General features: G+C 32.5%; 1 protein-coding gene and 1 long non-coding RNA gene across 2 annotated transcripts in view; both read right to left on the bottom strand.

The window, feature by feature from the left end:
- The window catches only part of LOC309661921, an 859,734-nt gene that overhangs the window by 696,181 nt on the left and 139,697 nt on the right, over positions 1-23,856 (bottom strand). The gene's annotated exons all lie outside the window — the stretch shown is intronic.
- Positions 618-23,856, bottom strand: part of TECRL (trans-2,3-enoyl-CoA reductase like) — a 132,122-nt gene continuing 108,883 nt past the window's right edge. Inside the window, exons 9-12 of the mRNA XM_082463894.1 lie at positions 21,844-21,901; positions 13,924-14,009; positions 13,329-13,374; positions 618-12,452 (exon numbers count right to left, since the gene is read on the bottom strand). Coding sequence (XP_082320020.1) covers positions 12,325-12,452; positions 13,329-13,374; positions 13,924-14,009; positions 21,844-21,901 — 318 coding nt within the window. The 3' untranslated portion in view covers positions 618-12,324. The remainder of the gene's footprint in view (positions 12,453-13,328; positions 13,375-13,923; positions 14,010-21,843; positions 21,902-23,856) is intronic.

Here is a 23,856-nt window from a genome sequence, read left to right as displayed (position 1 = left end):
GTCTGTAGATTGTATATGTCAACAAGAGAAATAAAATTGTAATTACATTTTCAAAATATTTCGAAAAATTACATTCCCAGTGTTTCTCAGGGGTAAATGTCTTGTCATCATGTTTTATAATGCACTATTCATAAATAATAGTGTAGAAGCAGTGTGATCATTCACTATACCTACTTTAGGAATGAGAAAATTAAAAAAATTTTTTCTCACATGCTATATGTTTTATAGTCCTTAGAACATAAAACTGCTTGCTTTGCTTTGCATTTCCCAGTAGGCTGTTGCACATGTACAGACGTAGTGTTCTTACATGAACTGAGTTCAAGTAGACAAAAGTGACCATTTTCTCTAAATACTTACTGAATGATAGTCCAATTGTCAGTCTTTTAAAACTGAGCTTTTCCCCATGTAGCAGTTGCCAGAAAAGATGTCATCTGAATCATACTATCGTAGAACAAAAACTGATTTCACATTAAGAACTCTAGATTCAACATTTCCAACTGAGAGAGAAAAAGAAAGGGAAAGAAAGAACCCTAAAATTGAGCTTTTATAAGTGTGTCATCTCTAGATTGAAACCTCTATAGTATTCTTGAATAATTACTCATCACTGCAGATGCACGGATGATTAAAGCTTGATTCTTGACTTTAAGAAAAGCAGAGAGTATACTATCTATTAATGCAGGAAGATAATAAGTACATGTAATATGATATAAGATAGATAACCTGCTCTAATAGAGTATATTTGAGTATAACAGAGTATAGTAAGCATATTTGGGTGCCCAAAAGAAACAACAACCAGAACCTGCCAGAAGAGAAGAGAAAAAGAAAGGGTCAGGTTATGGAAAGTTTTATAGAGAAGCTGTCAATTCAGTTCATCTTTAAAGATGATTTCATAGCTTTATGAAATAAAATTTTTCCCCTTTCTGGATAAACACACGTGTGTGCGTACACACACACACGCTCTCTCTCTCTCTCTGTCACACACACACACACACACACACACACACACACACACACACACAGAGTTAATTGTAATGGAGAGGAAGGCTGTTAAAAGTCAGATTAGACAAACACCTTCAAGGGACATTTTGAAAATTAAAATTTGGCCCAATACTGTTTGGTTGGCTCAGAAGCTAGTACTACCCGAAGGCAGAACGTTATTTTCACTTACATTTAAATTTAACTTAAATCCACATGTTAATTAAGTTGTAAGTGCTTAATAAATAGTGACAAGTAATTATAATCAGGGCCTTAACATTTAAAAGTATATATGTACCTATTCTTCTCCAATTAATCACAGGTGTGGAGAATCAGTTGGAGAAACAGCTATTTAAAACAAAATATGTTAAATAGCAAAATAGCTAAAAGAGTCATTTGCTTTCATTTTTTCTCTTGATGAAACTTTGTTGGGTAGTAATGAGGTTAGTTTATTTAGGGAGATTATATGTATTCAAATGCTGAAGGTGCACAAATGAATCAATAAACAGATTTTCTGGACCAACAGAGGATACACTGGTGAATAATGTGGAAATGTTCCAGTTGATACAAGGGCTTGGAGTGTGCAGAAATGAGAAGGTAGATTGTAATCAAGATCTGCTGCTGTTGTGGGATGACTTCAGGTACTGGGTTTAGAATCAGCTTAGCAGGATAATTTATAAAAACTGGAAAGTACTCTGAGAATAACATAGGTTATAGGTATGTAAAATAACTTTTTGCTCATGAAGTGAAAAGTCAAAGTGAAACTGCACAATGGTACCAACATAGAAAGTCACCAAATGCACGTGATGTGCCTATTGCTGATGCTTATGAATTAAGTAGTTTGGAGAGATTTTCCAAATGAAAAATTCGTGGATACGGATATCTTTTTCCCCCTTGAATTCTAAACACAATTTGTGATGGGGTTTTTCATGACTATTAAGTCGTAATAGAAGACTATTTTAAAATCTATAATGATTACATTCTTTTTCTCATATACCCTGTAATTAATTTCAGGACAGTTAGGACCAGTTTACTAGTTTATAATTTCCAAATTATCATCTTTATAGTATTGAAAGACTAACTTTAGTAAATGCTAAATATATTTTTAGTATTTAATACTAATTTAAACACTAATTTGGTGTGAATTAGATTTAGTATTTATATTTAAATTTTCAAATCATAATTCCTATAGTATATAATATTTTACAGTAGCTTTATATCAGAACCATATCCTGATAAGGCCTATAAGATAGTTATAAGATAAATTTATTTGAGTAAATTAACATGTCTGTGTCTTGTAGAAGAAACTAAGTTATACAGAGGCAGATTATCTACATTGAGACAGATATTGAATGAGAAAAAGTATCCTACTATTTTGATTCCAGGAAATTGTTTATATCACTGACTTATGTTCTCTATTAGTTCTTATTTGGACTATATTACAATGTCTTTGCCAAAGTTATTTAGTTTGTTATTTGTCCACATATTTAATATATATGAGGACACAATCTGAAGCCTTGTCTGTCTATCTTTAGCTCCATGACTTTAAATACAAAGCAAATAAATAGATATGCACATGACATTAGGGGAAGAGAGAAAGAAAATATAAAACTTACTGGAGAAGAAAAGATTTGGAAAAGAATTTCTAGAGACCATAAACCTTGAGCTGGATCTTGGGTATTAGAAAAACTTGGGATGAGATCAAGTGTATTACAAGCAGGGACAATGCATGAATGAAAGCAGACATATTGAAAATAGGATATTATGATTGAGGAACTATAAATGATTGTTCTGGCTGAGTAGGAATTGAGATAGTTATGGCCTGATTATGGAGAGACCTGTGTACCAATGTAATCAGCTTGCTTCTATACTTAACAATTGCTAAGAGAGTAGATCTTAAATGTCCTCACCACAAAAAACAAACAGAAAACCAATTAAAAAAAGCTTATGTGAGGTGATATATGTATTAACTAACCTTTCTGTGGTAATCATTTTGCAATATATATGTATATCAGATCACCATGTTGTATATCTTAACCTTACACAATGTTACATGCCAATTATAGCTCAATAAAACAGGAAAAAGTAAAAGAAAGAAACAAAAAACCCACAAAGCAACCAGCTTGGTCTTAATTTTAGTATTGATGTAGAACCACTTAATGGCTTTAAATAGGAGAGATATGTCCAGATTACCATTTGATGTAACTGACTCTATCCATTTTGTTGAAAAAATGTATATCAACTAGGAGTAGTTTCAAAAATGCCACAGAGTGTGAAAGTTAATAAACACAAAAGAATATAAGGAGAAGAACAATTTATGGCATACTTTTAGGAAATAAGTTTTGAGATACATTTTGAACTAATATATTGTCTTGAATTTCTGCTTCTGATCTTTCGTTGTTAGTGTATAGAAATGCAACCGATTTCTGTGTATTAATTTTTCAACCTGCAACTTTACCAAATTCATTGATGAGCTCTAGTAGTTTTCTGGTAGCTTCTTTAGGATTTTCAATGTGTAGTATCATGTCATCCCCAAACAGTGACAGTTTAACTTCTTTTCCCATTTGGATTCCTTTTAGTTATTTTTCTTCTCTGATTGCCATATCTAGGACTTCCAAAGCTATGTTGAATATAAGTGGCAAGAGTGGACGTCCTTGTCTTGTTCCTGATCTTAGAGGAAATGAAAGCTTTTTACCGTTGAGTATGTTAGCTGCAGGTTTGTCGTATATGGCCTTTATTATGTTGAGGTAAGTCTCTCTATGCCCACTTTCTGGAGAGTTTTTGTCATAAATGTGTGTTGAATTTTGTCAAAAGCTTTTTCTGTAGCTATTGAGATGATCATATGGTTTTTAGTCTTCAGTTTGTTGATCTGGTGTATCACACTGATTGATTCTCAGATATTGAAAAATCCTTGCATCCCTGGGTTAAATCCCACTTGATCATGGTGTATGATCCTCTTAATGTACTGTTGGATTTGGATTGCTAGTATCTTGCTGAGGAATTTTGCAGTTTTGTTCATCAGTGATATTGGCCTGTAATTTTCTTTTTTTGTGGTATCTTTGTCTAGTTTTGGTATCAGGGTGATGGTGGCTTCATGGAATGAGTTAGGGAGTTTTCCTTCCTCTGCAATTTTTTGGAACAGTTTCAGAAGGATAGGTGTTAGCTCTTCTCTAAAGGTTTAATAGACTTTGCCTGTGAAGCCATCTGGTCCTGGACTTTTGTTTCTTGGGAGTTTTTTAATCACAGTTTCAATTTCAGTACTTATGATTGGTCTGCTCATATTTTCTATTTCTTTCTGGTTCAGTCTTGGGAGATTATACCTTTCTAAGAATTTGCCCATTTCTTTGTGGTTGTCCATTTTATTGGCATAGAGTTGTTGGTAGTAGTCTCTTATGATCCTTTGTATTTCTGTAATGTCAGTTGTAACTTCTCCTTTTTCATTTCTAATTTTATTGATTTGAGTCCTCTCCATTTTTTTCTTGATGAGTCTGGTTAAAGGTTTATCAATTTTGTCTTTTCAAAGAACCAGCTTTTAGTTTCATTGATCTTTGCTGTTGTTTTCTTTGTCTCTATTTCATTTATTTCTGCTCTGATCTTTATTTCTTTTCTTCTACTAACTTTAGGTTTTGTTTGTTCTTCTTTCTCTAGTTGACTTATAATATATATGTGTATATATATATATATATAGAGAGAGAGTCTATGAAAAAGTTGATTTCAGCTCTACTAATTACAGACAGTGTAATTGTGGACAAGTTACCTACCCTATATATCTGAGATTCTCAATGTCAGCTCTATTACCATTTTTAACTGGGTAATACTTTATTGTACATATGTGGGGGGTGTTGGAGGAGGTGTATCTTGTGTATTGTAGAATGCTTAGCAGGACCTCTGGCGTCTACTTTCTAGGTGCCAGTAGTAACCTCCCAGTCATGGCAATCAAAAATGTCCCAAATATTGTAAAATATTTCCTGTGGGAGAAAAGCACCCTGTTGGTAAGCCACTGATGTATACCCTCTCAAAATTCAATGTCTTCAGTAACACTGTGAAGATTTGGAGCACATTAAATGAAAATATGTAGTTCCCGATTGTCAATAAATGTTAGCTATTCATGTTATTTTGATTTTTTCATAATAATGTTAATATATAGATGTGTTTTTTCTTTGTGAAATATATATCTATAAATTATAGAGGTATATATTTCACAAAGGATTACTTTATTATATATAAATTATGCATATATGTTTTTTCTACCTGTTTGAAAAATAAATTATGAATAAAGAAAGTTGTGATTATGTTAGGTTTTTGTGGGAAATGGAAGAATGAGAAGACGATTTACTCAAGTGGGTGGGTACAGCTCTGTGTTTTGAGATGATGGAGATGGCAAAGCCCCAAAAGGAAACAATAATTATTCTTGTGAAACTGGAAAACTCTGAATAATTCTATTAAATAAAGATATGCTAATTACATAATGGAAATAGGTAGTAAATATAGGTGTGTATTGAATAAATAATTAGGGAAATAAGAATATAGATGTTGGAGCTGGAAAAGAGATGCCAAGAAGAGAGAGGTTGTTACAGTTCTCTAGTTGATATAAACAATACTCCACATTGTTTTTTTGTTTGTTTGTTTGTTTGTTTTTGCATCTTATCTAGACTGCAGGTGATTATGACCTACCGTCAAAGAAATGGAGCCTCAAAACTAAAAGAAACTCTGTTTTTACCTGTTCTCATTTGTTATTGGAAGGGGTAGCTATATGTATTATGGCTGGGAAATAAGAATTTCAGTGTCTTATTTACTTGGGGCTGCTATAACAAAATACCATAGACTGAGTACCTTAGGGGGGAAAAATATTTCTGCCAGTTCTAAAGGCTGGGATCAGGGTACCAGTGTCATAGGGTTCTGATCAAGATATTGAAAGGGATGAGGATGTCACATACAAAATTAGAAAACTGTGTGCAAAACTACATATAACAATATTAATCTTGCATGTTTTGAGTAAAAAGGAAAAAAAACAAGAATAAATTACAGCAATTGTAAAATTAATCTATATTAGAAGTCATACTAGTTTTAATTTTGGGGAGGTTAGTAACTACAAGGTAGCAAGAAGGGGGGCTTCTGGGATGGTGGAACATTCTGTTTCTGAAATAATCTGACTATATGCAGTTTGAAAAATTATACTTAGCATAATGTATACTTTTTGCTACATATTTTATGTACAAAGGTGAATTTTAATATAAAGTAAAATAAAAAAGAAGATCTTTAAGAGAGTTCATATTATAAAATGAAGAACATATACAGAAATTTAACCATATAAAATCACTTGAAACATTCAATACATTTTATGTTGATCAGTTATTATTTAAACATAGGGAGTATGAGAAAATATGTGTGGAGATTACACTAGAGAAAAAATGCAGGAACCAGTCCATAAGGAATCTGTTGTGTTTAATAAAGTTGTTTAAAAATTTATAATCAATTATACTTGTTCATGGAAAATGATCTGGAAAGCATAAAACAGACAGGAAAAAGTTTTTTAATCATCCTAGCCTAAAATCATTGTGAATATTTTGATATCATTTGTGGTATTCTTGCTTTTATATTATGATTTCATATGTAAATAAATTTCTTTTGTCTTCTTTGGTAGGTTTATTTTTTTATTATTTTAGTTTTGTAAAATACCTACAGGATAATTGTTTACCTATTTTTACATTCTATTTTATTTAATCTTTCATATGAGGATTTAATTATGCCAATTAAAATTCCTAGAATATATATTTTAAAGGCTACATATAACTCCATTATTTAGCTATAACATAAATTGATTTGTTGGATCCATTATCCATTCAGTCCACACCTGATATCTGCCTGAACATTATCATGCATACATATATACATTATCATGCCTGTCTCAATTGTTTCTAGATAAAATTCTTGATACTAAAATAGTGTTTGATGCACAGTGCTAAATTTGAATATAGTTGACCCTTGAACAACATGGGTTTGGGCTGCATGGGGTCCACTTATACAGGGATATTTTCAATAGTAAATACCAGAGTACTACACAGTCTGTACTTGGTTGAATCCAGGGATACAAAAGAATTGCAGATAAGGAGAACTAACCATAAGTTATATGCAGAGTAACCTCCACCTTGTTCAAAGGTCAACTGTGTATCATAATTTTAGGGTGTAATAAGTCTGATTGATTTTGGTGGGAAAATTACTGGAGATTTCTTTAGATCTAAAATCAGAATTTAAAATTTAATGAAGGTTGATGAATTTATTCTACCTCTGAACCTGCTGTAGCACTTTATGTACTCAGTGTGTCCAGCTTTTTATGTAGCAGTCTCATATGGCTAATAAGATCAGGACAGTTTATCTTGATGGTTACACTGTTCAGACAGGTCAGTACATATAATATTGTTTGTGTGGGGGACTCATCAGAATTGTCTGGAGTGGTATCTTCCTCAAGACCAGTTTGTGTATCTGGAAAAATCAGGTTTTGTGTCCTTTCAGCCTTTTCAGACAGATGCATTTGTGCAGGCTCCTAGGCTTTGATAAAGTCCTACATATTCTAACTGAGAATGTTGTTCTGGGGCATTTTTGGCAAATATAGGTATGTGAATGGGCATGGGAAGCTCTTACTAACCCTTCGAGGAGAGGTTATTGACACTGAAGTGGTTTTTGGTCTGCTTACTCAGGGCAATAAAGGGGCTTCTTAAATAAGACTTGAAATCTAGGCCCATCTTGCCCTCACTCCAATCCTTCCCTGTAATCTAGAATGTCCCATAGATGGTGGTGGGGATCCCATAAATTTTCTTCTCTTTATAACAAAAGCAAAACCCAGAGCATTCATGACAACTAAATGTTTCTCCCCTTGGATATTACTGGATTCTTCTAAATGCACTCCTATGTCATCTCTTTACCCATAACAATTTGTCCAGATAAGAGATGAAATAATACATTTTAAAAAGCATATCAGATTGCATTATAATATTTATTTGCCCTGAATAAAATTTTTTCTTTCGGTTAGAATAAAATATAAATTCTCTACTATCCTCTTGGAAATTATCTTGATGCAATTTCATATGTGTCTCCTCCAACTCCTCGTTTTCTTGTATTCTATGACAAAATTGAATATTCTAAAATAATACATCAAAGTAACATAGATCTAGACTGGTCTAAGAGCCATGCATGACATGTCCTTTCAATACCTCTCCAAATCCAGGATAAATTGACTCTTTCTCTTACTCAGTATGTTCCAACTACACTGGGTGACTTGCTGGTCTGCGAACACACCAAGGTTTTCCTGTCTCAGTGCCTTATATAAATCAGTTTTCTTTGTCTAAAACATTGTTCCAGTAATCATTCACCTGGCTAAATACCCTAGAAGTGTCACTTGAAAGGTCACCCAATTAGAGAGAAAATTCACAATCTCACCATCTGACTCATCCTGCCCCTCATATTACTCAGTCAAATAATATGAAAATACGTCTTCTATATTCTTAAGTAAAAAAAATCTGTTATGAATATATTCATTTTAAAAAATATTTCTGAGCATATTTTTCTTACATGTTTTAAGTACCATTATAGAACTACAGTTAAAAGCCAAAATCCCATTTTAGCAGGGAACTTCTGCCTCCAAAAATGCTTTTGTACATTTCCATGATCAAACCTCCTCTGAAGGAAGGCTAATTATAGGCTTCAATATGCACCTGGGTGAAAATTAACTTTTAAGCAGCCTTTAAAATAAACGGTTTTTAATTATTATCATTATGCAAAAGCTGCATAAATGCCTTTAATTGTACTTATAAAGTAGCATTTGCTGTAATCACCTCTAATATCCAGGAGCAACTACAACAGTTATCTTTTCTTTTTTATTAAAATAAAAATATAAGTAACCCTCATTATTGATTCACAGGTCATTTTATTTTATGAGCACAAATGTTATAAATGAAGTACAACAACTGCTAAAATTTAACATGTATTGAACAATAGTTACTCAAAATTGAACTTAAAATATCTTGAAAATATGTTTAATTACTGGAAGATGATTAAAGGTCAATATACAAGATATTCAGCTATAATGTTGAATTTTATGATTTGATTACCCCTCAGTATTAGGCATAATATCTTTTCATAGAGAAATAAAATTGAACATGCACATTTATAAAATAAGAATATATTTCATTTATTTAAAAAAAATTTGATGCTACCATATTTGTATTGTCTCTTTTAAGAAATGATATTGCTTAAAATTTCTGTGTCTGTGTCTGCGTATGAGTTAGAGAATAATTTTCCACAAAATTCTTTCTAAAAGACAAAATGTGTTGAGTCTATTTTTATTTAAACTTAGCCAGAAATTACAAAAAAACACACATGCAAAAAAACCAAAAACACCTTTAACGTAGTAGCTTGAGGGAGAAATGATGAAGGGGTGGGGAAGAGAGGCAAGAGGCTGTGATAATACGGGGCGGTATAGCAGCTGATTCAACTTTTGTGTTTTTGTTTTTCTTTTGATTTCTCTCCCTCTCTAGCACTTTTTATAAGAAACGTATAAAAGATGAAGATGTGGTATTTTAAAAGCACTGTTTTCAGCTTTTATTTTTGGATAGAAAAAATATCATTCTAGACAATTATTTACAAATTAACTATCAATGACTAAATTAATTTAACTATGATGCTTCTTTATAATACTATATGTAATCACAAATCTAGTATCTGTCAGAAAATTCTAATGTTAATTTATTAAATCTTGAATGCTTATTTTCATAAAATTTAAATACATTATTAGCTACCATCCTAATATTTAAATTAATATTTAATTTAAATTGAAGATGCAAAACTATAGCTTGCCAGGCATCCTAATTGTTACATTAAATGATTTGGAGGCAGAAGCTAATATCTGTGACCTGTGATTTTATTTTTCCACTCCTGCTTAAGATTATTTCCAGTATTTGTTTGGAATGGGACCTTTTAAGTTCTACTTGGATGAGGGGTAGATTTATGTGAAAAACTCACTCCCTACTTGGTCCAGTCTACTTTGAGTAATTTCCTCCTGAAGACCCCTTAAACTGATTCATGTGTAAATATGTAGAAGAGTGTTACTAAACACAAAGTAAATGAATGGATAACTCAATCTATGAAGATATCATTGGACATTAATTCATATATCTATGCATTTTCCAGAAGAAAGATTCATAGTATATTTTTATATACCAACCAGTAATGGTATATTTTCAGTTTTTAAACTTTTGAGGGTTTTTTTTTTGATTATTAATGGTATGTTCTGCAAAAATGATAGAAATGGAGAGCAAATGCATTCTAATATATTATCATGGAGAAATGGCCTGAGAGAAGACTGATCATGTGAACCAGGACATTTAATACAACCAGGGCAGATAATTTTTAACAGGCATATACAGGTTGAGGTAATATCCATTCCTTTATATCCCATGTAGCCCAAGGAATAAAAGAACAAAGGCTAACTTTAATATTGTCTTCATACATGTTTTAATTAATTTCAATTAATGCTACTAACAATTCATTTTATCTTTAAGAATTATGTTGTCTTTTAACTAAGTAAACTATCTAAAAAGCAAGGGCTGCATTATTTATTCCCTTTTCTAATCTCATCTACTGTTTGTCTACAGTTGACATTTAGTTCCTTTAACAAATCTATCAATAAATAGAGTATGAAAATTTGAATGTTAAGTGGCAGTATTTTAGTACTGTTTCCCAGTTCATATGGCTGATCATAGCATTTAACTTGTTCCTTTCCCACACTACAAGACTTCTTTTGACCAATCCCATATGACTTTGATGATGATATCATGCATATACATACCTTATTTAAATTAGAAATAAGACCTATTTGTCTTTCTCCATTGAAAGCAGGGAATTTATGAGTTGCTAATATCATCATAATCTTTACATTGACATAAAAATCACAATTGTTGAAAATACACACAAAAGAACTTTAGAATTTGATAATGTAATTACATCTTATTTATAAGATGAGAGTAGTCACATTTTTCGGGAATATAGTATAATGAAACATATTTGGGATAGCCTATTACATCAACAAATAATTATGATTCCATGCTATTTTGCCGAATGAATATTAGTAAATTAAACTTTGTTGTTGTCTTCCCATGAGATATATTGATACTGTGCATTTGGGAATGATAAAGCTTTTAAATGGGTGCTTTTGTTATATCTTGAAAGTTGGTCACGTATATTAACAGTAAACACCCACAAAATGCATATAGACCTACCTTTACCGAGGATATTTTGTCATATATGTATATATCTAAATGCTTTAATGAGGATACATTGATATATGTATATCCATCTATCATCTATCTATCTGTTTATCTATATACATTTATATCTGATAATTGGAAAGGCTCTAGAAATTAACCAATGTAAAGAATCCCAATTTAAATATGAATAAACTAAGATTTAAAAAAATATTTACCTAACATGTATTTAATTTTTGTAATATCATCCCTCTCCTTGTCAAAATATATATGCATATTTACATACACACTCATACACATACCACACTGGCTTTGAGAAGACATAAGAATTTAAAAATATGAAAATAAAGCAAAAAATCTTTCCACTCTAAATCTCAAAGTTCCAATGCACTCTCTCTTCATCATCACATATAATCCATTTGAAATATATATATATTTCTATATATATGCATATATAAACATGATGTATGTATAAATATAAATATATATTTCAATATAGTATATTCAAATGATTTAATAAGTAATGTCTAGAAAATATTGTGATTGTTATAATTTCAGAATGATATACATTGTGTATGTTATGAATAAGATGCATGGCTAATTAAAAATATTTAACTTGTAATATAGGAAATTTAACTACTGACATAAGACATTTGATATTTCTCAAAAACATATTGAACAATAAAGAAAAAAATTAAATTACTATCAAAATAATATGTAAAATTCAAGTGATTTAAATGTTACAACTTTTTAAAATATTTACTTTTTAGAATTCAGATATTCTAAATGGTCTTAAGCAAATAGTTATGAAATATTTAATGCAGTAAGAACATCTCATTCAAGGATCAGTCCCTTGCAAACATATTGGATGCTATTTACCATTAGTTATATCAATAATTTCTACTTTTCATTTACCTCAAGTTTATTACTCTGAATTCAGCTAGATTCTACCATTTTGTATTTTTACTCAAGCAAAAATACTGTTGTTTGTGAATTTCTGGAGCATAATAGACATCTATCCTTTATCAAGTTTGATTTAGTGAGTTTATATACTGCTTTCTGTATATGAGATAAGATCACTTATTTTTTCTTACAATATAAATGGAATCATTGCTGATTTCCTATGCATATAAGAACTGAATTTCTTCAGATAAATCTTATGTTTCTTTTGTGCCCACAAAGACATCTGGATACTCATCAGAAGTGTAAAAATCCCAACTAGAAGAAAAAAGAAATAATTATTCTTTATTTCTTATTTTTATTATGGATATAGCAAGCTATATTAGAAAAAAATCATATATAGTTCTTAAAATATTTCTCGTGTTGCATAGTTCGCTGTCAATTTTCTTTACTTATGTATATTGCCTAGCATCATATACATTCAATCAATATTTATTGCATAGCTGAATAAACATAAAAAGTATATAGAGATCAAAATAAATCTGTTTTTTACATCCCACTGCCACAAAATACTCCCAAATAAGGAATTTTAAAAATCTCCTTGAATTTCTCAATAATAGTTTTTCATATGTGTATAAAATACTTCTACACACACATACACACATACGACAAGCAACATTAATTTTAATCCACATTTTTGTACAGTGGAACAAAGAATTGAAGAAAAGGATATAACACATATCCCTTTAATACATACAGTTCATTACAATTTAACTTCCTTGTCTGTTAAAATGACCAGTGTTCAAGATTACACACTCATGCTCCCAGCTTTCCCTTCACAGATGCATATGAACGCTTGAAGACACAGTACATGCAAGTCTGTGCACATGCACAAGAGAGAGTTTAAAATGAAGTGTATTATTATTATTACCACTTCTTTTTAACAAAAACTTGTTGCTTAGTATATTTGGACTACATTTTCTAGCTTGGATTAAGCCACAATTATATAGAGATGCATAGTAAATAATGTTCCAATATATTTTAATACTGCTAAAAAAGTCCAAAATAAAAATAAAGGCAAAAAATCCCTTTACAAACATGCCTAATTTTAGTACTATAGCAATCTGTTCTCAGAAACCACTTCTCCTAAAAGTGTATCTACTTCAATTAAATGTCAGTAAACATAGATCTCACCTGGCAATGTTTGCGTCATGACTGTGAAACTAATCCATGATCCAATCTGTTAGATTAAAACATAAATTAACAAATATTTATAATCAGTCTAGAAATTTGTTCACTTGTGACATTAAATAGGTAATTTAAAAACTAAACAGTAGGAAAATTCTAAGTAGAAATAAATTTCCTAAAGACAATAATTTCATTGTTAAATATAATAAAGTTATTAAACAATCCCATAATACAGTATCATATTCATAAGAAAATGAGACATTATTCCAAAAGTTTTGATAAAAATAAAATCCTGAAGCTTCTCAAGATGTTTTATATGATGATTATAAAATTTTCTTTAAATCTAGATAAATATATGCACATATATTCTATATTCTGCAGGGAAAATTGTGGTTGAACTATTCCAGTTTCCTATGCCTATAACTTAAATTGAAATCTATATCATCATCTATATCTCTGGCTATACCTATATCTACAGACAAAACATATACACATATTATCATATATATATATTAATCTATAATACATGTAAGTACATAAACACATGTATTTAGTATATTATCAAATAAAGTTCAGTTATTTTCATACATAGCTAGCATACCTCATAGGTGTAGTTAGGACATGAAACCAGGAAAAACATCCACGTAAAGGGGTTATAATTTGGACTTGGAAAACAGGCATTATTTCCTTTTAAAAAGGAGAGTAAAATGTCAATGATGTTACACATTGCAAATTTGATCACATATTTATTGTATAATTCTAAATTCCCTAGAACAACTATATACCACATGAAATGTCATCATATATTTATAGAAACCTTTTTCACAAATTACTCAGAAGAGACCCAGTTTCAAATGTTATAACCTTTTGACTGAAATAGAATCCCTATCATTTTCTGTCCATGTCTACAGCTATGTTGCTGTAACAGTACAGAATATCACCACAATAATCAATTGTTTAAGTTTTAAAATCAAACAATATATAGATATTACTTTATCAAAGTAGAGCAGCAGTATTGCATACTGAGATTCATAAGTGTGTTTTCACAATTGCATGCCTCTTCCTATTCTCCTTTTAGTGTCAAAGAATATATTTTTGGTTGAGATTATTAAATACCTCAAACCTCTTTCTATCAAATTAGTGAAAATCCAAAGGGAAGTTCATAATTATGTCATTTATATCAGAAAAGTATGAAAATCACTCATAAGAGGATTACAGTGAATATCAGTAAGTTAATACTCAGAAATACCATATAAATTATTTCTGCTCAGTAATCAGGATTGTTATTTACAGCTCTCATTATACTTAACATATTGTCACTTGATTTTTGTTAGTTACTTTTTGCCTTTCAAATTTTTTTGAGAAATATTTTGGATAACAAATTTATAATGATTTCAAGTTGAACTTTGAGCTGTGACATTTGTAAAAGTAAATATGAATTATAAAATTACTGTTTATTCTCCATAGCAAGATTTAATCAGAAAGCACATCAACTAATCTCTTTTAGTTGTAATTCTAGAGTCATAATGAAATGTCAGTATGTTGTTTTCAAAATTGTAACTATTGTTGAACTATCAAAGTGAAAAATATATTAGGCAATGTGCAGATTTCATGCATTGCTCATTTCAAGATAAGGATAAATATGTAAGCCATTTAACAGTACAGATTCTCTTGGTAACATTTATGTAAACACCTTTGTGTAGCATCCATATATTCATCAAAAGAAAGATGCAGAATGTGCACACAAGGTAATTTGGGTTAAAGCCAGTTTATGACTGTTCAATTCCTGGAGGTAGTGGAATGGTCAGGATCCACAAACACACATTTCTTCCAGATGTGGTTTGCAGATTAAATAACCAATGTGTCTTGTGACACAGAAAAACCTAGTTTTCTTTCCCAGTTTTTGGACTTAAACTAGTTGTAAGACACTAAACTCATTGATGGAAGAACAGTCTGGGACCCCAGGGAGAAATACTGCAGCATGGAAATAACTATATATATATATATATATATGGATTCTCACAATCATTCATTAGAATCACTTCACTAAACTATCTACGGTCATCTGTCTGGGGAACTGTATACTAGTGAGAGTAGACTATCCCTACATTTTAAGGACTGCTAAACACAGTCCACTGCTTCACAGGGGTTATTTCCCCAGACACTGAATGAATAATTGGGATATACATACTTTGTAGTTTGCATAATCCCATTGTGCATTGATTTATTGGCCTTTGGGGCAAGAGCTAGTGGGGAAATCCAAGTGGAAGCCTCTGAAATTGCACTCATTCTTTTGTAAATATAAACAATCTGCATCCCAGTGAGAGATTAGTGCTACATTTAAGATCTAACGTATGCTTATATGATATTCTCCATTATATCTCCATTTAATTCACTTCTTTAGGTCCTGCAGAAGCCAGATGTATTTAGGAGGGTGATAGTGGAGTACTGCAAACTTGATCACACATTATCCACCATTGCAATTTATTACCAGATATGATATCTTTACTAAAGCAGATTAACCCGAACTTGGGTCTATGGATATAGCCACTGAATTGACAAATGTATTTTCCATCTCTAGTAGAAAGGGAGGCCAGAATAGTTTACTTTTCTTTAAAATGGGCAATAGCATAGAGTTTCAGTTTTTTTTTTCTATAACTGTTTAATACTCCCACCCTTTGCTATAAAATAGCTCAAGACCCAGGTTGGTTGGGCATCTCACTGAAAATCACTAGATCAATAACATTATGCTATTCATACTGAATGAGTAAGAAGTGGCTAGTATGTTGGTGGCCTTACTATGACATGTGTGGTCCACAGAAGGGGTGTTGCTAATAAACACTACAAAGATTTAGGGGCCAAATGATTGTGGGGCATCCTTTCCAAAACAGAGAAAATGTGTGGCAACTTGAAACCCATATCATTAAGAAGGAAGCAAAATGCCTTGTAGGCCTCTTCTAGTTTGGCAGGTATCATATTATACACCAGGGAAATCTCCTCTGAACTGCACACCATGGAGCACAAAAAGCTGTGAAAGTTTAGTAGGGAACAAGGCAGAAAATTGCAACAGGTTCAAGTTTTAGTGCAAGCACTCCTGCACTTGGACTTATAATCAGGTAGACTCTACATATTAAATTTATCAGTGGTGGAAAAATTTAATGTGTGGAACTTATGGTTAGCTCCAATGGAATAATCACAATCCTGAACCTTGGTATTCTAGAGCAGGCCATGGCTTTGTAGCACAGAATTATATCTCTTTGACAAGATAGTCCTGGAATGCTATTGAATCCTGGTATAATTAAGACTCTACTCTAGGGACACCAAGTGACCATGTGGTCCTAACTGAGCACTATAAACTGAGTTCTGTTAGATGTACCAAGTCATAAGGTTAGGTAAGACTAGTAATAATTCATTGTAAGATAGAAGTGATATATTCAGAATGAAACATAAATAGGCAATAGGATACAAACAAGCTGCATTACCAGGCATCCAGACATGTCACACACCACTGTTGAGCCACCATGTCTCCTAACTCACATGCATGAAAACTTTAGGTATCCCTTCAGGCCAGCTGAAAAGGAGGAAGACCTTGAGCTTAGTTCAGGGATGAGTTGGCTGGCATGTGGGAGGAAGCCAAAAATGCACAGCAGCTACAATAGAGTCACGTTTAGGGGTCACACCCTAAAAGACAGTAGTGAGGGGTAAATTCTCCCAGTGGGCAGAGTCTCTGTAGTTGAACAAAATACATCCAACCTACAATATACATAAAATAACAGGCAGTGTCAAATGGACAACTAGCAAGGATTGCAAGACTGCACATGAATATGAGTAGCTATTAAATATGAAGATATATGTACCACATGTTAATGCCCAAAAGGGAGCATCAGTGGTGGAAGAGACAATAAAAAACAGGTAGAAAATTTGACTTAGCCAGTCACTGTCAGCCTGTTTCTGTAATGGATTACTTATTGCTAGTATGGGTGCATGAATGGAGTATGGTGGCAGGGATGGAAGCTATACTTGGCCTCAATAGCATGAGCTCCCACCTACCAGGGCAGATATAACTACTGCTGCTACCAAGTGTCCAAACTGCCACCAATAAAGAACACCAGTAAGACCGTAACAAGGCACCATTCTGCACAGATATGATCTAGTAAACTGAGGGCAAGGTGATTTATTGAACACCTTCTATTTTGAAAGAGGCAGCAATTCATATTTGCAGGAAAAGACACATACTCTGTGAATGGATTTCCCTTTCCTTCCTTTAGGTCCTGAGTCAGTCCTATTATCTGAGGATTTACACAGTATTTGATCAATTAACACATCTCTTCCACAATACACTATTTTTTGTTGTTGTTTGTTTGTTTGTTTTAACATCTTTATTGGAGTATAATTGCTTTACAATGGTGTGTTAGTTTCTGCTTTATAACAAAGTGAATCAGCTATACATATACATAGATCCCCATATCTCCTCCTTCTTGCGTCTCCCTCCCACCCTCCCTATCCCACCCCTCTAGGCGGTCACAAAGCACTGAGCTGATCTCCCTGTGCTATGCGGCTGCTTCCCACTAGCTATCTATTTTACATTTGGTAGTATATATAAGTCCATGCCACTCTCTCACTTCGTCCCAGCTTACACTTCCCCCTCACCGTGTCCTCAAGTCCATTCTCTACATCTGCGTCTTTATTCCTGTCCTGCCCCTAGGTTCTTCATAACCACTTTTTTTTAATTCCATATATATGTGTTAGCATATGGTATTTGTTTTTTTCTTTCTGACTTACTTCACTCTGTATGACAGACTCTAGGTCCATCCACAATACACTGTTACTTTAAGAAATCCATTTTTCAAAAAGGAGGTACAGAAGTGGGCCCATAACCAAAGGAACAATTTCTTATATCAAATAACAGCATCATCAAAAAGTTGCCAACCTGATGGATTAATTGGCTAATCTGTTGAAGGCACAGTTGAAATGCTGACTTAGGGCAAAGTACACCTTTAAATCTGTAAGATAAGGTTTATAGTTGAATGGGAATCTACCCACGTCCCATGACAGAAAATTCCCCACTTGGAAACAAGGATCTTAAAACCTGAAGACCCCAGTGTTGTGGGGAATGAATCACTACTCTTGGCAGAGTAATTGATCCTGATCATGAAAAGGAGGTAAACCTGCTGTTATACAGTGGGGTAAGAAGAGTATATTTTGCCTCTAGTATTTGGACATCTCGGGTATTCCCTTGACCCATGGACAGGGGCCACGTCCATGTCCTGATAAGGACCCTCAAGTGAGGGTCCATGTCATACCACAGATAATCCCTGAGATGTTAAATGTGTCAGTTGAGGGTGAAGGGAATCTAGAAGTTTGTGGAGGAGGAAAATGGTGCAAATCAGTTGTTAGACCAAGGCCATGTGCAGCAGTGAAGGCTGTGTAATTTCCCACTAATATGTCTCTTTTAAATTTCTGCTGGTAGCAGAAAGCTTTCACCTATTATACCCTCTGAAAGGATGGCCTTGACAAAAGAGAACTGCCTTATCCTAGATAATTTCCCCATTCCCAGGGAGCCAGAAATCCAACCTACCTTTTCTCTAGTCATTCCAACTTAGGGTAACTCAGAAGGGTTATCCTAGTTTCAAATAACCCTAGAGAAATGACTGAGGCCACCCTTCAGACATCACAACTCAGTTTCCTACTAGGCACAATTCTTCCCTTTTTTTCAGTACTTTGTAATAAGCGTTTTAAAAATGTGTTCTATATCAAATTGTGTTTTCTGGGGAAACACATTTTGTGACATCTTGCTTAAACAGTCAATATAAAATGGTCCCCCAATCCGTAATTCATGCCTAAAGCATATCTAAGGTACAGATATTACTACAAACTTCAATTAATATGTAAGTGGGGAAATAAATATCCAAGAGCAACAGAGACTCATTTAGACCTGACACAGGAACTGAGAGTTGGATAAGGATTTTATGTAAGGAAAAAGAGTGCACTGTGTATGTAGATATCAAGAATTCATGATCAGAAGAAGAGGGTTTACTCTGAGAAAAGGTCTGAGACCTGAGGTTATCAGGACACTGGATACAGAGAACTGAAATGAAATGATTTGAGAGTAGTGAGTCCGGAGGTTTACATATTAGAGGGCACTGCTTCTAAGAAAGGAGAAAATGCTTCGGAGGCTTAGAGGGGAAGGGAAAGAAGGTAGTATTTCTGGGAATTAAGGAATTTAGAAAACAAAGGAGTGTACAGAGGATCAAAAGACACAATGAAACACCCCATCCCCTCCAGAGCACACTTTATTCTTTAGAGACTTCACTTCAATCACCCCATCTGTAAAAACACTTGTTATTTCTCTTCAGGGACAATCTACACACTTGAACATAAGTTGATCAATATTCACATAAGGCTTCTATATGAATAAAAGCGAAAGCCAGAATTTTTTCCAACTGATAAAAATAACTCCCCCAAAAATTAAAACAGAGAAAAATTTTAACACACAGAAGCATTTGCAGGTAACAAAGAACATAACCGTTAAGAAATCCCAGAACTCAAAATAGGTATGGACAAAACAGGAACAAAAAAATAGTTGATTCTTCTCAAGAATTAAATTGTAGAAAAAGAAAAAAATCACATTACTAATATGGTACATATTTCAGTTTGCCTAAGGGTAGAATGTTCAGTAGAATACGGGATATTAAGTAGATGAACAAAAACAGTGAAAAAAAAAAAAACCAAAAAGCTAAAAACAGAAAGTGATAGATATATAAAATAGAGGCAGATGTAACACGTGTGTAACGTAACCCCACCCTCTCCTCACAGTCCACAATGTAACAAACCAAATTTTCAACTATAATACAAGAAAACTTTCTAGAATTTAAAAAAAGACATGAGTCAACCTACTAGAAGATTACATCATGTCTCTGGGAAAATTGATCTTGAATTATCAAATCTAAGACACATCCTACAAAACTCTGTACAAAATTAATAGACTTTAGTGATAAAGAAAAAGTGTTCTGAGTCTAGAGGCAAAAGACCAAGCCAATTAATCAAGGAGGGAAGATTAGATTGGCTTCTGGCTTGGCAAGAGCAACGTACAAAGCAAGGTAAAGGGTGGAGTAAAAGCATACACACACACATAGAAAAGTCTTTCTCACATAAACATTTCCAAAGTTTGACTTTGAAAACATGATGATTTAAAATTTTCATTTTCAAATAATGACTGCGTATTCCAGATAGATGAAGAAACTTGAGCAAAGTCACATTGTTGGAGGGTCAGGGTCAAGACTAAAAGTTGTGATATTCATAACTTTGGCAATGTTAGCATTTTTATAAAATTGTATTGTGTTCTGCTTCTATACTTAAAAAAATCAGACTATCAGAAGTTTTTCATCTGGGCTTCACATGCTTCCAAAGAGAAATCAGTAGATCTATGAATTTGGATTAGATAAAAATGGCATTTAACCTCTTAATAAAATGTAAGATTTACTTCAATACAAATGCAGACAACAAAACACAATACTATTTGCATTATTCTGTTAATTTTTTTCAGGCAGAGATATTTTCAAATAATATTACAGTTGTTTTAGATTTCCATATATATAATTTATGGTCATCAATATGGTACTGATCAAAGTGTTATGTAATGTAAGAATCAAAACATTTATGTTATTATATATATTACAGCTTTTTATGTGTTCACAAATATTCTAATATAATAAATTTCTTTTGTAATTTTATGTATTATAGGAAAAAGTATTCTGGAAAGTGTTTCATATATTTCCCCAGCCTGCCAGAACTGTTTAAGACAAGAAAATGTTAAGAAATTCAGGTAGATGTTAAAACAAACTTGAAGAGACAGACACAACTTTATATTTGCAACTAGATTGATAAAAACATGAAATCCAAATGTTGACCATTGCTATTGGAAATTATAGTTAAATTATGTACAATGTACAATAAGCCATTGTGAATCCCTACCTATAATTTAACCTGAATGAGAGTATTGATTTACCAAAAATACCTTTAAATTATATAGACACTGTAAATTTTTTCAAATCTTTTGGCAAACCAGTAAATTCAAAATGTTCTCCCAAACATTGCTATTTAGCTGCCATTGAATTTGTCAGAGAAAATTCACTTTTATTAGAAAAAGTTTAAGAAGTCATTTGAAATACAGTGGGATTGTAACATACTGTGCAAATTAGATGAAGAATTGGAAGTTAAGCTAAGAAATGTGGATATTCATCAAAGGATTTCATACTTCTTTACTTCTTAATCATGTTTGTTTCTGCATATATTCAAATGAGAGAGAGAGATTGTGTGTGTGTGTGTATGTGTTTGTACATGCACACTTCACTTTAGCGAAACCATAATTAGGGAATATAATACAGTTCAAATATTTTGAAAACTTAGGCATAAAAGGGCAATAATTGGGGAATACTAATCTTAAATGTTTCCAACTATTGCTTTAAAAAATAACAATTAGCATAATTCACTCTAGAGGAGATTAAAAAAAGTGACTAACCTGTGTGATTGGGATGAGCCAACACTACATTGATGAAATGATTTCCAGCTTCACAAATCTGCAAAACATTTCAACCTTTTCAGTGTGATATACTTGGGTCTCTTTTAAAAATACATTTTCAGATATACAAATATCCATGTAATATATTGATTCTAAAGATCCAAAAATATACTATTACTCTAATTGTAAGAAGAAGAAATTTTGTATTTTAACAATGAAAGAAGCTGTTGTGGACATATGTAGAATCAAAGGAATGAGTCACATTGAGGTAGAGATTTTGAAGGTATTCTTGATCCCTTTTGATAGTTATGTTCAAATTGCCTTGTTAATCAGGTCCTGTTGATTATCTGCTTTGTATTTGATACAATAGGTAAATTTTCACAGCATGAAGAGACAAGCCATATCACTGAAGATAGATTTGGCATAGGTTTATATATTCCAGGTTTACTAACACAGTAGCAACCCTTCCACTGCAAGGGTAGTAGTATGGTTCCTGACTGGTTTCAGCTCAGTTTAGAAAATGTAAGCAGTACTGCCCCACAAAGTCACTTGTTGCTTGTCTGTCACCTGACCTCTTAATCATGTACACTCCACTAGTTGTCCCTGTTTAGTAGACCACTATGACCCTCTAAGGAGCTTCAGGGTTAACAATATCTCCTGGGCTAATACTGTTTGAATTTGCAACATGTAGCCTCTGAAGATAGGACTGTTTCCTTTGTCTGTCATATACACCTTACCTGATTTAATGCAAAGTATGTATTCAATATATACATACTATGTTATTAATAGCAGGTTATGCTATCCAAAATGTAAGCAACCCACAGATATTATCAAAATTGCTTTAGTTGTGAAGAACAAGATGGTCTAGATTTTAAAATTGCTATTGCACAACAGTATGAATATACATAACACTACTGAACTGTACACTAAAAATGGTTAAGATAGTAAATGTTATGCTATTTTTCTTTTTACCACAATTAAAAGTAAAAGAAGCCACTAGGTAAAGTGTTTTAAGTGAGAAAGAACATTAGAATGGTAAATGATAACAATTCAAATAGACTTGTACCTGGATGCATATGGGTGGCTTAAAGTAAATTTTAAAATATTCATTTGTGCTTGATTTTATAAAAACTTTATTGACTACTTGTTGCTTCACACTAGCATTCATTTGAAAAGTCATTCAATAGTCCACTCTCTTCTTCAGAGTTATCATTAGGTGGATAAATAAGAAATGTGAAATTTCCAGCTAACAGAATTGAAAAAAATCACAGTTTTTACATGGAAAAAATCATCGTTTAAAAAATGTTTTGATTCAGAATGTAATGAAAACATTTTTACTTCTTTCAGCACCCTTTGTACTCTCAGTTCGTTGAGATTACAATTTTATTTTTAATCAGTACACCTAAACATTTAACAATGTACAATGTGGGGAATGTTAAATTTTAATAAACCACAAAGGACTTTGGTTAATATATTAGAAGTGACATATCATGCATCACATTGTACTCCACAGATTTTTCTGAAAATATTCCTGATTAAATTCCACTGTTTGCAGATTAAAAGACATGATTGGATCAGAATATATAAAATTTCAGCAGTAAGATTCTTATTGTTTACTACTAGGCACAGTAGCCCCTCCCCATTATCTGCAGTTTCACTTTCTGTGGTTTCAGTTACCCATAGTCAATTGAGGTCCAAAAATATTAAATGGAAAATTACAGAAATTAATTTATATATTTTAAATTGCCCACCATCCTGAGCAGCATGATGAAATCTCAGGCCATTCTAATCTGTTCTGACATTCTCTTGCTGTGCTTAATTTATAAATTAAACTTAGCCATAGGTATGTATGTTAAGAAAAAATACATGATATATATAGGGTTCAGTACTATATGAGGTTTCAGACATTCAATGAGAGCCTTGGAATGTATCCCCCACAGATAAGGGGAGATGACTGTATTGTGCCTCAGTCATATCATGTTGGCATTGTGGCAAAGATGCCAGTGGCCAATG

This window comes from Balaenoptera physalus (genome assembly GCF_965194825.1).
Source record: "Balaenoptera physalus genome assembly, chromosome: 5".
NCBI classification, from domain to species: Eukaryota; Metazoa; Chordata; class Mammalia; order Artiodactyla; family Balaenopteridae; genus Balaenoptera; species Balaenoptera physalus.
This window is presented reverse-complemented; position numbering and strand designations above follow the sequence as displayed.